The 15,496-nt window shown below is 41.2% G+C and overlaps 1 protein-coding gene across 6 annotated transcripts in view; it reads left to right on the forward strand.

Annotated features, from left to right (window-relative positions):
* Positions 1 to 675: 675 nt before the first annotated feature.
* Rbm41 (RNA binding motif protein 41) overlaps positions 676 to 15,496 on the forward strand; it is a 59,693-nt gene continuing 44,872 nt past the window's right edge. For 5 of the 6 annotated variants that reach the window (XR_009056461.1, XR_009056462.1, XR_009056464.1 and 2 more), the window contains exons 1-5: positions 676 to 721; positions 4,128 to 4,244; positions 5,488 to 5,680; positions 6,239 to 6,443; positions 8,122 to 8,193. Coding sequence is in view for 1 of the 6 variants with exons in the window: in XM_057759286.1 (XP_057615269.1) it covers positions 714 to 721; positions 4,128 to 4,244; positions 5,488 to 5,680; positions 6,239 to 6,443; positions 8,122 to 8,193 (595 nt within the window). In the remaining 5 variants the exon portion in view is untranslated. The remainder of the gene's footprint in view (positions 722 to 4,127; positions 4,245 to 5,487; positions 5,681 to 6,238; positions 6,444 to 8,121; positions 8,194 to 15,496) is intronic. The other variant, XR_009056463.1, reaches the window with a different exon arrangement.

The raw sequence follows: 15,496 nt of genomic DNA on the forward strand, positions 1-15,496 counted from the left end.
GGGTGCGTCCACCCACTGTGACGGTGGAGCGGATCTAATGGGCTGGATTGGGACTGATGGAGCCTGTGATCAAACCGCACTCTCTGAACGTGGCTGACAATGAGTGCTGACTGAGAAGCCAAGGGCAATGGCACTGGGTTTTGATTCTATTCCATGTACTGGCTTTGTGGGAGCCTAGCCTGTTTGGATGCTCACCTTCCTAGACCTGGATGGAGGGGGGAGGTCCTTGGACTTCCCACAGGGCAGGGAACCCTGACTGCTCTTTGGGCTGGAGAGGGAGGGGGAGGGGAATGGGAGAGGGGGAGAGAAATGGGAGGAGGTGAAAATTTGTAATAATAATAATAATAAAGAAAAAATAAAATAAAATAAGTTCTGTATCTCTAAAAAAAAAAAAAAAGAACAAATTCGAAGGTAACTAGAGAAATTCTAGGATTTATTGATACTCGAAGAGTCAAGAAGCCAAAGGTGAATCCCAGGTTCATGAAGTGTATATTTTGGGTGTTATCTTTAACCTGTACTAGAAATTCTTAATTTACACTATACAGGTGCATCCAATACCTGCTTTCTCTTTCCATCACCACATAGTTCTGTTCTACTACAATTCCCAGAGTCACTCGCTCCACCTCCATCACCTTCGAGTCTGCCGCATAGATTTCTGGGAGTTGAGGTCTGGGGCCTGTTCGCCCAAGTTAGTGATAGGGGCCTGCGGAAACATGAAGAGGTAAGGGCACGTCCGAGTTGCAGGCGGCAACTTTTTATCTTTTATTTTTTGAAAATGGCCTTTTCTTTTCGTTTGGGATGTGTCAGGCTCTCGAGGGGCGGGTTCTTTCTAGCGAGAAGACAAAGGAGAGGGAGGAGGGAAGGCCGGCCGCACCAGTCTGTTGGGTGAAGCTCTGGAAGGGCCCAGGCCGGGCGGATTTGTAGGAATGCTTCCCTCTGGGTCGAGGCCTCTGGAGCTGCCCTAGCTAGCACTTTCCTGGCTCTGGAGACTTGCGAGTCAGCTCCTTCCTGGCCCGTCCTTCCTAGGTCTCACCCTCCGGAGGGTCTCAGGGTGGGCGCTTACATTGTCTGGATTTTAAAGACATAGTGGGCCGGCCACACAGGGCCTTTGTTTTCGGATCTAAAGTTAGAGAGTGGTAGTTTGTTTCTCCAAATTCAGCTCAAAACCGGCGTGTTTTGGGAGAAGGAAAGTATTGCTGCAGGGCAGTTTCCCCTACCGGTTCTGCAGGAAATGGCCCTTTGAACCTGAAAGGGTCTTCCTTGAGACCCAGAGCTTTACAGTTCCTGACAGGACAGGAATCCCTTCAGAGTCCACTGTAGTTTTAGACGATTCACTCTGCAGGAGAGTCTTCACTCTGGGACGGTATGGCAGAACTAACCCCTTTAGGAATACTTTCTGCTTTCTTAGTTTCCTGAATTTTTCTTTTAAGTTATTGATTTCCCTTCGTAAGTTAAAATCACATTTTAACTATTTTTTGATGACATACCTCCTACTTGAAAAATAATGGATCTAACGTAGATCTTAAAACAGTCTCCCTGCTTCTCCCCTGATTGTTTCCCCCTTCTAGCTAGGATTTTGCACCAATTACTCCCTTGCCTTGTTTTGGTTTTTTGAGACAGAGTTTCTCTGTAGCTTTGGAGCCTGTCCTGGTACTAGCTCTTGTAGACCAGGCTGGCCTCGAACTCACAGAGATCCGTCTGCCTCTGCCTCCCGAGTGCTGGGATTAAAGGTGTGCGCCACCACTGCCAGACACTCCCTTGCCTTTTTTTGTTTTGTTTCTTGATATATTTACCACATACGAGTTTAATCCCTGAACAAAATATTCCTAGTTTCATCTGGTTTTATTTAGCCTTATATAAATGGGAACATACTGTCTTTCTTTTTCTGTAGCAGGCTTTTTTTAAAACAGCATTTTTCTATAGATTCATATGTGTTGATATGCTTATTCATTTTTAAAAATTAAATTTAGCAATAACTGTTTGGGATTCAACGTAATAAAGATAGAAAGGCTTAAAGAGTTTTTTTTAAGCGTTAGTGCCAAAGTAAGTTATTCTAGAATTTTTAAATATAGGTCCAGGTCATTATAGGAATCATAATTACAGGGATTTTCCTATGTTTTATTATAAACCCGGTAGACAATGTCCATTTCATAAGAAACATAATATTTATGTTTTGTAAGAAATGTAGTATTTATTTTTCTCATGGATTTGACACATTTTGTGTTTGTTTTTGTCTAATCTATGCTATGATTACATGTTTGTGTTATTTCTTGATACTTGAGCAAGAGTTTTCAGTTGCTTGAGATTGGCTCACAGCCATGATCCACTTTTCTCCAAAGGAGTGTCTGGGCTAGAAAGTTATTAAGACACTCTTTGTATTTTCTGATCTTCCCTCAGAAGTTCTTCTCCAATGCCTTCAGGTCTTGTGGACACAGGTGGCTTAAGAGTTTTCTATGAGCCGGGTGGTGGTGGCGCACACCTTTAATCCCAGCACTCAGGGAAGCAGAGGCAGGTGGATCTCTGAGTTCGAGGCCAGCCTGGTCTACATGAGCTAGTTCCACTGTGAGTTCGAGACCAGCCTGGTCTACAGAGCTAGTTCCAGGACAGGCTCCAAAACCACAGAGAAACCTTGTCTTGAAAAACCAAAACAAAAAAAAAAAAAAAAAAAAAGAGAGTTAGTTCCAGGACAGCCAGAGATACACAGAGAAACCTTGTCTGGGAAAAAAAAAAACCCTGTCTGTATGTTCAACCTCAGACTGTCCTGCCTGTAGCCAGCCATTTTTGTTGTTCCCTCAGACTCCGTGTCTTGGAAGTGTACTTCATGCCGCATTTCAGAGTCGTAAGAGTTGGACAACTCAGTATAGGTATTTATGACACTGATTTTCCCTGTCCTAGGTGTTTATTTCGTCTGGAGCTCTTTTCCTTTATTGCTACCCACATTCTGTCAAACTGTAGCAACAGTTTGAAATTTGTATCGTACCAAGAGTTTAGAATTTGAGTGTTATTATTTATTATTTATTGATTTGTTCTACTTTCTTTTACCATCATCCCCCAGAAGGTTTCTCTCATGTTATCCCTCCTTTATATGTCTGCTATTACTGCCCTAGTCTGGAACTTCATTGCCTTTTACCTCAATAGTTTCCTCGCTAGTTATTCTAGTTTACCTTCCAGTCCATATGGCCTAAAACACTGCTTACTCTTTGACACCTATTGGCATGATAAATTGCTTTCTAATACCCATGTGCTCAGGTCTGGCCCAGAATCCCTAGTTCAATAGTTCAAAACCTAAATTTCATTATGCCACAGTATGTGTTTTTGTCTTTTCATATTTGACTTCCTATTTCACCTTTTCTTTGTCATACCCTGTCTTTCGAGCACCAGTTTAAGAATACCTTTCTGAAATCTTCTCTTCCATTTTAGCTCCCATTTATCCCTTTCTTCTACAGACCTTTACTCATTTGGCCATGTTTCTCTATCATTCGGCTTCCTTCCCTTTGTAGGCACGTGTACACAGCACAAGAGTACCTATATCTTCTCCCTAAATATATTAGAAATCCCTTGATCAAAACTATGCTTGGAATAGCTTTCATTTCCACAAGTAGTGTCTTAGTTAAGTTTTCTATGCTGTGACACAACGCCATGAGCAAAAGCACCTTGGGGAGGAAAGGGTTCATTCCAGCTGACAGATCTCAGACCACCTATCCAAGGCTGACACCACACACTCTGTGGCCCTCACATGTCAATTATCACTCAAGAACATACACCATAGGCTTTGCCTATAGGCCAGTTTGGTGGGGGCATTCTCTCATTTGAGGCTCCCTCTTCCAAAATGACTCTGGCTTGTGTTATTTGACATAAAACAAGCCAGTACAAGTAACTAGTACAGTACATGTTGTGTACATAGGCATTTAGTAAATGTTTGTGTAATGAATACTCAGGGTAGTGGAATAGTGAAAAAATATCTTTAAACAAAGGGATCACTGATAGGTAATATAGATGAAGAGAATATATTTCGGATTACATGTCTCTTCTACTTTCCGTGTCTGTGTATGTGTGTGTGTGCGTGCGCGCGCATGCGTGCGTGCATATGTGTGTGTGTGTGTGTGTGTGTTTCACATCTGCTCCAGGATAAATAGCTGTGTGAAGAATGAAGAGCATGTCCTGGAGGAGTTGGAAACAGAAGGTGAGAGGCAGCTGAAGAGCCTCCTTCAACATCAACTTGATACTTCTGTCTCCATTCAAGAGTGAGTATCGATTTGTAAACAGGGCAGTTATAATAGACCATCACCTGTAGGTTATACATCAGTCTTAAAGCCTGGTGGGAGCCCTGCACTCTCACACAGCCTCTTTCTTAGGAAGGCCTCTTTATACAGGTCAGATTTTACTTTTGTCCCTTTTTGTAGGAAGCTTCCTGTGTAGAGAGCCGTGTGGAGTCACACCTGATGGCTATGTGTAGAGAGCTGCGTGGAGTCGCACCTGATGGTGCTGGCTCCTGCCCTCCGCGATCCCGAAAGCGAGTGTTCTCTGTGATAATCAACTCCTAATGTCAACTAGGCCTGACTTATCACACAATGATTGTCAGCTGCTTGCATATGCGTGGACCTATGAGCAGTGCCCATCTGGCAATCCAGGATTGGTAGCCCATGCCTACTTAAGGGCTGGGAGAGGTTTGCCCTGGGAGAGAGGAAAACAGAGAGGAAAAGAGATAGAGGGAGAGAGAGAGAGATAATTGTAAAAAGGTCCTGAATAAACTGCTTAGCAAGAAGAGCTCCGGTGTGTCGCGTGTCATCCTTGCTGGACAAGGCGGCCGTGACATTCCTGTATCTTCCTCATCCAGGACCAAGTACTTTTACTGTGTCCTAGTATAACATCCTGTATTTCCCCTAACATGGTATATATAATTCTATATGGTCATTTCCTATTTAGTTGCCTCCCTTATGCTGTTCTTTATATAGGTGGCTGTTCTTTTGATATTTTTTTTAACAGAAGATTTATTTTGTTTGTGTGTGGGGGATGTTGGGGGAGTTAACGTGAACCATGTGTGCCATTGCCTGCAGAGGCCAGAGGGTTTTCAGTCCTCTAGAACTAGAGTTGGAGGTGGTTGTGAGCTTCCATGTGGGTGCTGGGAACTGGCCCAGGTCCTCTACAAGAGCAATAAGAGCTCTTAATTTTTTTCCTATCTCTCTAGCCCCTTCATTTTTGTTTTCTTTTTACTGTTATCTCTCAGTACAGAACACAGCACGCAGTGCATAGGGGGAACTCAGTAAACGTTAATTTAGTCATTTATTAGTCTTAGATATTTGGGGACTATTCATGGAACTCCATTCTGTTGCCATGGTGCTTCACCCTGGCAAAAGAATGTAAGAGAGACTTGCCTATGAGCTTCACTGGGCCTATAATAATAGGCGGCCTCATCATAATATGTAATGTGGTTACTGTGAATTGTAACCACAAGATGGTCTTATTCTCTTCTTCTGTGTTTTGCAGATGTGTCTCTAAGAAAGAGAGCTTTGCCCCGGGTACCATGTACAAGCCCTTTGGGAAGGAAGTAGCTGGGACAATGACTTTATCCCAGTTCCAGACACTACATGAAAAAGACCAGGAAACTGCTTCTCTCAGGGAACTAGGGCTCAATGAAACAGAAATACTGATCTGGAAAAGCCATGTTTCAGGTGAAAAGGTGAAAAAGCTGTTTTCTTAAAAGGATGTATTTATTTTCATTTATGTATGTGTGCGCCTGTGTTGATAAAATTCCTTCCCTACAGGAGCCTTAAAGCTAGGACAAGGGCTATTTCCAGGAGTGTGGGCACTCTTGCAATGAGCTGTGCCTGGGAAGTCTTACCTAGCACCAATGAGGGCTTTCTTACAGCCACAAGCCTCTCTCTAGAGAACAATCTCATGCCCAACTCTGTGCCTCTATGCTGGGCTGTGGAAACCACCATCCAGTTCTGCTGGGGTGATCATTTGCAAGTGGGCACAGCTGAACTCCCCAGCATGTGCTTGCTTTTTTGTGTTTGAGAACCTTTATGCTCTTAGTTTTCATGAAACCATGTGCTAGTCTGAATCTTTTGTTTTTAAGGTAGAAACAACGGCTAAAGAGAAGTTGTTGGCTAACCTTTAACTAAAACTTACATAAACACTTCCAATTTCTGGGCCTTTCTCATCTTCTTTCTTAAGTGAAGGCTCAGATTTACTTTTGTTCTTTATGATACAAAGCATCTAATTTTCCTGGTTTCAGAGGACAAAGCTGAGGGCCACCCCTGAAGCAATACAGAAACGGCTTCAAGATATTGAAGAAAGGATCTCAGAGCGCCAGCGCATCCTTTGCCTGCCACAGAGGTTTTCAAAGAGCAAACAACTGACCAGGCGAGAAATGGAAATTGAAAAGTCTTTATTTCAGGGAACTGATCGTCACTCCTTTCTTAAGGCTCTTTATTACCAAGGTATGGGATCCTCACTGCCTCTGAAATGTTCTTTAGCTGAAAGAAAGATTTAACATCAGGGCATTAGATATGGGGAATTAGTGAAAGACAAGATGTTACTACTCTTGAAAAATATAGAGTCCCATGAGCGACACAAGTATATGTATAGTTACTTGCATGACACCATTGAAAGTGTTATAAAGAGTTGAATCAAACGCCAAGGTGGCATAGAACATGGAGCATGCGAATCTAGTTGGGGGAGTCAGCAGTTGACATTTGTACTATCTTAACAGAGCAACAGGCATTCTTTTGACTGTAAAGGGAAAAGGACATTACAGCTACTGGATGCATAGGAGCCATACTGTGAAAGGACCTGGTATATGTGGGGAACCGTGAGAAGTTCAGTGTGCCAGCAAAATAGGGTATGGCAGGGAATAATGTCAGACACATGAAAGGGAAATAAAGTGCGATTGTGATGGGTCTTTAGACTAGACTGTAAAGTAATGCAAAATATATACATAAACAGTATGTATCTTAGTCAGAAAGAATTCATATAGCAGTTAAGTTTACTAGGCATGGTAGAAGGTTCACAGAAAGGGTTTAAGAAATGGTTCCTAGTCTTGTACTAATTGGCACGGAGATGCACATGTGTACCCTTTAGCAGTAATGTGAGATATATTGGCTCAGTGCCACAGAAGTTCAGAGTTGTATTGGTATGACTGAAGAAGGCCTCAGAAGAGGTAAGATTGAAATACTCTTAACCCTATCTAGTGGACCGAAGAGGGAGTAGCATTTTAGTTGCAGTGATTGGTGTGAGCATTGTTAATTGGGGGCATTTTTTAAGAGATCAGCTTGAAAAGGTAGCTCAGAATTCTTGGCTTTTATTTGCTTGATAATACAGAGACATGTGGAGTTAGTTTGTTCAGTTAGTGCATTTGAATATAGTAAGATAATAAAAGCTGTATTTGGAAATGATAAATGTAGTGGCCAAGAAAGAATTAGAAAAAGGAAAAAAAGAATGGCATTAAAGTCACTGAGTTATCAGCATCTGGACTGGGACGATGACAGTGGAACTGGAGAGGTAGATTTGTATGTGATATGACATGAAGAATTGATACTGAGAATGAAGTGGAGAGGAATATGGAGAGATAATGCAGATATTTCAGAGGTGTGTGACTTAACAGATAAAATTAAGTCTGAAGAAGGGTGATGTGTTTCATTTAAACAGACTGAATTTGTGAAGGTGGTGGGATTAGTATATGCAGATATTGATGCAGAAATGAAGCAATGAAGCCTAGGAGAGAAATCCGAACTGTGTCTATATGTTAAGGTCATGTGAGTGATTGAATGGTGTTAAAGATAAGCTATACAGTTGCCAGGGCAGTGGTAAGGGAGAAAGGAACAGATGAACAGCTTTCTGTGGAGAGATATCATGGCTTACTGAGTGTGAACATAGGCTCTGGAAGCAGACTGTCTGGGAAAAACCTGGCTCCCCCACTTACTGTGAAATGCTGATCACATTACCTTTCTATACTTTAGCTCATTCTCTGTGAAATGAGTAACTGTGATGTGGAGTTGTTAGGAAGTTTAAGTGAGGTAATACATGGAAATCAGAGCAGTACCTACTATTGGGGTGGGGGATGGGTGTGTCTCTGTTCTGTTTCCTATCTTTGAAACTCCTTGCTTTAAACCTTCACAGCATACCACAAAAAGACAAGTGCAGACAAGTACATGACCTCAATGAAGAGGAAGATAAAATTAGGCACAAAAGGCAAGTCGAGAGTTTTCTTACAGTGTTAGATTTAGGAATGTAAACTAGGGTTCCAGACTTCTAACTTGAGCACTTATTTAATTACATATTCACTATATATGTTTCTAGGAAATGAACTAGAGAGAGCATATTGTCCTGATATGAAATATTAAAGTGCAGTTAGTAGAAGTTGTCAAGATTTTACATTTAGTTTTGTTTTTACTTCTCTAGCTTTACTGTACCAGACCTACATTGTCCTAGCTGAATTTTAGATCCCATTGCACAAATAATTCTGAATATCATTAATCAGTAAAACTGTTGATGATGGTGATGATTATATCATAACTAGCATTTTGAAATGAAATTACAGTAAAATTGCATGGGGCCTTTTTGGTGTACAATTCTGTGGATTGTAAATCATGTAGATTTCATGTATCCACCACCACAATCAAGAGAGGGAGCAGCTCCATCACTCAGGCAAACTCTCCTCATACTCTTCCCCCTTTAGACTCACTCCATTGCTCCCCCCAAGTTCCTGGCAATCACGTATCTTCATTACTTTTGCTTTGTCTTTTAGAGATTGTCATATTAATGGAATCATGCAGTGTGTAATCTTGTGAGACTGGCTTCTTTCACTCAGCATAATGCTTTTGAGACTCATCTAAGTTGTTGTTTATATCAATAACTCATTCATTTTTGTGGAGTCCCATTTCATTGTATGGATACTCCATATCCATTCACATATTGAAGTGGATTTGGGTTTTTCCAGGTTATGGTCTTTATGAATGATATTGATATTAACATTCTTGTGCAGGTTTTTGTGTGAACATAAGTTTTTATTTCTCTAAGGTAAATATCTAGAAGTGGGATAACTGGGTCATATGGTAAGTGCACATTTAACTTTATATGAAACTGCCAAACCATTTTCCAGAGTGGCTGTACCATTTTGCATTCCCACCAATGGTGTATGAAAGTTGACTTGCTCTACATCTTTGTCAGCATTTGGTATTGTCAGTATTTATTGTGATTGTTCTGATAGGTGTGAAGTGATGCCTCCCTGTTGTTTTAATGTGCCTTTTCTTAATGGCTAATGATGCTGAGCATCTCTCTGTGTGCTTTTTTGCCATCATTATATCCTATTTGCTAAAGTTTCTGTTCACATCTTTGCCATTTTGTCATTGGATTGCTTTTCCTTCCTAATGACTTTTGAGATTTCTTTATATATGCTAACACAGTCCTCCATCAGATGTATGCTTTACAAATACTTTTCACAGTCTGGAGCTTGTCGTTTCGTTCTCTTAGCAGTATGTTTTTAATTGTGCTAAAATTTATATAACAAAGTTTATTATTTTAACCATTTTTAAGTATTTACTTCTGTGGTGTTAAAATTCATATTCTGTAACTATAACCACTACCCATCTCTAGAGCTTTTTAAGTTATACACATTAAAAGCTACTTCCTCTACCTCCTACCTTCTGCTTTCTAGCAACCTCCATTCTTGTTTTTGTGGATTTGAGTACCCTGTGTACCACTTGTAAATAAAATCATGCAATATTTATCTTTTACACGATTGGGTTATTTTACTTAGCATAAATGTGTTGTTGCTGTTTCATATAGTAGCATGTGTCAGAATTGCATTTCTTTTTTAACGCTGCATAATATTCCATTGTATATACATACTGCTTTGTTTAATCAATTCATTCGTCAGTGGATACTTCAATTGTTTCCATGTTGTAGTTTTTGTGAGTAATGCTGGTGTGAACATTGGTGTACAAATGTTTGATATCTGCTTTTAGTTCTTGGAGTACATACACAGAAGTGGAATTGCTGGATCTTATAATAATTCTATGTTTAATTTTTTGATGAACCTCCCTACTGTTCTCTATATAGACTGTCATTTTGCATTCCTACCAGCAATGCATAAAAGTTCCAATTTCTCTAAATTCTCACGAATACATGTTATTTTTGGGGTTTTCTCTTTTTGGATAATTGCTATTTTAAAGGGCATGATGTATGTCATTATAGTTTTTATTTGCATTTCCCTAATAAGTGCCACTGTATAGTTTTTCATTATACTGTTTGGCTATGTGTCTTCTATAAAGACATATCCATTCAGGTATCTAGGTATTAATCACTTCTCAGATACATGATTTGTAAATATTTTCTCTTGTTCTGTGTCTGCTTTTTATTCTTCCTGTTATCCTTTAACGCACAGTGTTTTCTCATTTTTCTTCTTTTGTCTATGCCTCTTTTAGTATATCTAAGAAGTCATTGCCAAATCCAGTATTACAAAGCATTTCCTCTATGTTTCCTTCTGAGCTATTATCAATTTTTCGCTCTTTAGGTCTTTGATCCATTTTGAGTTAATTTTTGCCTATGGCTTAAGATAAGGATCCTGTTACTTGTTGCTATTTAGTTCCCCAGGATCATTCTTTTTGAAGATTGTTCTTTCTGCACTGAATGATCTTATTGCTTTCTTCAGAGATCATTTACCATATGGATTAGAATTTATTTCTGGGTTCTTGGTGATATATATGTCTGACTTTATGCCAGTAGCACGCTGTTGTTTTGTTTTGTTGACACTTGATTTCTGTTTTGTAGCCCTGGCTGTCTAGAACTCATTCTGTAGCCAAGCTGGCCTCAAGTTCATAGAGATCTGCCTGCCTCTATCTCCAGAGTGCTGGGATTAAAGGTGTGCACCACCACACCTGGAATGTAGCATGGTCTTTTAATTTTTGTAGTAAGTTTTGAAATCAGGAAGTAATAATATGTAATACTTAAGGTATTTTTTCACATTTTCTTCATTATTTTGGTGGTCCCTTGAGATTCCATGTATATTTTAGAGTAGAATGTTTTATTTCTACAAAATCACGTCATTGATCCTTTGGTAGTGAATGAATTGAGTCTGTAGAGAGCTCTGGCTAGTGAGGCTTTCTTAACAGTATTAGGTCTTCTAAATGGTCATGAGTGCTTACCTGCTCTTTGTTTCTTTTTTATATTTTTGGTTTCAACTGCATCTTCTAGCTTTCATTATATAGGTCTTGCTCCTCAGAGAAAATGCTTTGAACTCTTTTTTTTTTTATTTTTTTATTTTATTTTTATTCTTTTTTAATTAAAATTTCCACCTGCTCCCCGTTTCCCATTTCCCTCCCCTCCTCCCAAATAATGCCCCCTTCCCCCTCTTCCCTCCCCCTCCCCCCACTCCTCTTCTCCTCCCCCCACACCATTCCCCCTCCCTCTCGATACTGAAGAGCAGTCCAAATTCTCTGCCCTGCTGGAAGACGAAGGTCTTCTATCTACTTCCAGGAAGGTGAGCGTCTAAACAGGCTAAGCTCCCACAAAGCCGGTTCATGTATTAGGATCGAAACCTAGTGCCATTGTCCTTGGCTTCTCATCTGCCTTCATTGTCCGCCATGCTCAGAGAGTCCAGTTTCAACCCATGCTTATTCAGTCCCAGACCAGCTGGCCTTGGTGGGCTCCCAATAAATCAGTTCCACTGTCACAGTGGGTGGGTGCATCCCTCGTGGTCATGATTTTTTGCTCATGTTCTCCCTCCTTCTGCTCCTCATTTGGACCTTAGGAGCTCAGACCGTTGCTCCAAATTGAGACTCTGTCTCTACCTCGATCCATCGCCAGATGAAGGTTCTAAGGTGATATGCAAGATATTCATCAGTATAGGATAGGGTCATTTCAGGTTCCCTCTCCTTAGTTGCCCAAGGTACCAGCTGGGGACATATTCCTGGACACCTGCGAACCCCTCAAGAGTCAAGTCTCTTGCCAACCCTAAGATGGCTCCCTTAGATAGGATATATACTTCGCTGCTCCCGTATCCTTCCTTCCTATATCCCAACCATCCCAATCCCCCGAGCTCCTCCCATCCTCCCCTTCTCATGTTTCTCATCCCATTTCCCCTTTGCCCCATGCCACCTCACCCGCAAGTTCCCAGTTTTTGTCCTGCAATCTTGTCTACTTCCCCCTCTCCATGTGGATGACTATATGATTTTCTTTGGGTTCACTTTCATATTTAACTTCTCTAGGATCACAAATTATATGCTTAATGTCTTTTATTTATGGCTAGAAACCAATTATGAGTGAGTACATCCCATGTTCCTCTTTTTGGGTCTGGGATACCTCACTCAGGATAGTGTTTTCTATTTCCATCCATTTGCACGCAAAATTCGAGAAGTCATTGTTTTTTACTGCTGAGTAGTACTCTAATATGTATATATTCCACACTTTCTTCATCCATTCCTCCATTGAAGGGCATCTAGGTTGTTTCCAGGTTTTGGCTATTACAAACAATGCTGCTATGAACATAGTTGAACAGATACTTTTGTCATTTGATGTGGCATCTCTTGGGTATATTCCCAATAGTGGTATTACTGGATCTTGGGGTAGGTTGATCCCAAATTTCCTGAGAAATCGCCACACTGATTTCCAAAGTGGTTGCACAAGTTTGCATTCCCACCAGCAATGAATGAGTGTGCCTCTTTCTCCACAACCTCGCCAGCAAAGGCTATCATTGGTGTTTTTGATTTTAGCCATTCTGACAGGTGTAAGATGGTATCTCAACGTTGTTTTTGCATTTCCCTTATCGCTAAGGAGGTTGAGCATGACCTTAAGTGTCTTTTGGCCATTTGAATTTCTTGTTGAGTTTCTTAGTTGTGTGTGCAGATGTATCTGTATAAGAAGAACTCTGCCTAATATCTGTTGATGTAAAAGACCTTCTCTGGTATTTTCTTCTTGTGGTTTTATAGTTACACATTTTATACTTAGACCTGTAATCCATTTTGACTTGATATTTTTACCATGAGCTCTAGATTGAGATTGACTTTTCTTCCTATAAATGTTTGAGCACAAGTTATTCAAGGAGTCTCCCCTTTCCCACTTATTTACTGTCACATTCTTTTCAGAAATTATTTGCTCATATTTATGTGTTAACACTTAATAGTATAATAGCAGTGAAAGACTGAAATTTTGTCACCAACAGAAAAAAAGTAAAGATATCCACTCACTACTTCTATTTTAAATGGAAAAAAGTAGAAAAATAATATCACTAAGACACAGGAAATTTATAAATATGCAAAAATATATCATTCTGCCAGATAATGACTGGATCAAAACTAAATCCCATTCCCTCTCAAATTCATGACACTGTATGTATGTGTTTGTGTGTTTGTTTTTTTTTTTTTTATTCTTTTTTAATTAAAATTTCCAACTGCTCCCCGTTTCCCATTTCCCTCCCCTCCTCCCACACATTGCCCCCTCCCCCCACTCCCCTCCCCCTATCCCCACTCCACTTCTCCTCCCCCTAGTCCATTCCCCCTCCCTCTCGATACTGAAGAGCAGTCCAAATTCCCTGCCCTACAGGAAGACCAAGGTCCTCCCACTTCCATCCAGGCCCAGGAAGGTGAGCATCAAAACAGGCTAAGCTCCCACAAAGCCAGTTCATGTATTAGGATCGAAACCTAGTGCCATTGTCCTTGGCTTCTCATCAGCCTTCATTGTCCGCCGTGTTCAGAGAGTCCAGTTTCAACCCATGCTTATTCAGTCCCAGTCGAGCTGGCCTTGAAGAGCTCCCAATAGATCAGTTCCACTGTCACAGTGGGTGGGTGCACGCCTCGTGGTCCTGATTTCCTTGCTCATGTTCTCCCTCCTTTTGCTCCTCATTTGGACCTTAAGAGCTCAGACCGTTGCTCCAATTTGGGTCTCTGTCTCTCTCTCGATCTATCGCCAGTTGAAAGTTCCTGTGCCATTCTCCTTGGCCTCTCGTCAGCTCTCATTGTCCGCCACATTCCGAGAGTCCGGTTTTATCCCATGTTTTTTTTCAGTAGCAGTCCAGCTGACCTTGGTGAGCTCCCAATAGATCGGCCCCACTGTCTCAGTGGTTGGGTGCACCCCTCATGGTCCTGACTTCATTGTTCATGTTCTCTCTCCTTCTGCTCCTCATTATAACCTTGGGAGCTCAGTCCGGTGCTCCAGTGTGGGTCTCTGGCTCTATCTCCATCCATCGCTAGATGAAGGTTCTATGGCGATATGCAAGATATTCATCAGTATGATTATAGGATAGGTTCATTTCAGGTTCCCTATCCTCAGGTGCCCCAATGAACTAACTGGGGACATTGCCCTGGGCATCTGGTAGCCATTCCAAGTTCAAGTCTCTTGCCACCCCTTAGGTGGCTCCCTTACCTAAGGTATGAGTTTCCCTGCTCCCCTATCCAACCTTCCTTTATCCCCAATCACCCCAATTCCCCCAGTTCCCTTCATCCTCTCCTTCACACTTTTCTCTCCCCATCACCCCTCATCCCCATCCCACCCCACCCCCAAGATTCCAATTTTTTGCCCATCAGTCATGTCTATTTCCCATAGCTGGGAGGATATCTATATCTTTTTCCTTGGGTTTACCCTCTTGTTTAGCTTCTTTAGGATCACAAATTATAGACTCAGTGGCCCCTATCCATGGCTAGAAACCAATTATGAGTGAGTACATCCCATGTTCTTCTTTTTGGGTCTGGGTTACCTCACTAAGGATCGTATTTTCTATTTCCATCCATTTGCATGCAAAATTCGAGAAGTCATTGTTTTTTACCGCAGAGTAGTACTCTAATGTGTATATATTCCACACTTTCTTCATCCATTCTTCCATTGAAGGGCATCTAGGTTGCTTCCAGGTTCTGGCTATTACAAATAATGCTGCTATGAACATAGTTGGACAAATGCTTTTGTCATATGATAGGGCATCTCTTGGGTATATTCCCAAGAGTGGTATTGCTGGGTCCAGGGGTAGGTTGATCCCAATTTTTCTGAGAAACCGCCACACTGATTTCCAAAGTGGTTGCACAAGTTTGCAGTCCCACCAGCAATGGATGAGGGTACCCCTTTCTCCACAACCTCTCCAGCAAAGGCTATCCTTGGTGTTTTTGATTTTAGCCATTCTGACAGGTGTAAGATGATATCTCAAAGTTGTTTTGATTTGCATTTCTCTAATCGCTAAGGAGGTTGAGCATGACCTTAAGTATCTTTTGGCCATTTGAACTTCTTCTGTTGAGAATTCTCTGTTTAGTTCAGTGCCCCATTTTTTAATTGGGTTAATTATCCTTTTAAAGTCTAGTTTCTTGAGTTCTTTATATATTTTGGAGATCAGACCTTTGTCTGTTGCGGGGTTGGTGAAGATCTTCTCCCAGTCAGTAGGCTGCCTTTTTGTCTTAATGACAGTGTCCTTTGCTTTACAGAAGCTTCTCAGTTTCAGGAGGTCCCATTTATTCAATGTTGCCCTTAATGTCTGTGCTGCTGGGGTTATACATAGGAAGCGATCTCCAGTGCC

Source organism: Chionomys nivalis, chromosome X, assembly GCF_950005125.1.
Source record: "Chionomys nivalis chromosome X, mChiNiv1.1, whole genome shotgun sequence".
Taxonomy (NCBI): domain Eukaryota; kingdom Metazoa; phylum Chordata; class Mammalia; order Rodentia; family Cricetidae; genus Chionomys; species Chionomys nivalis.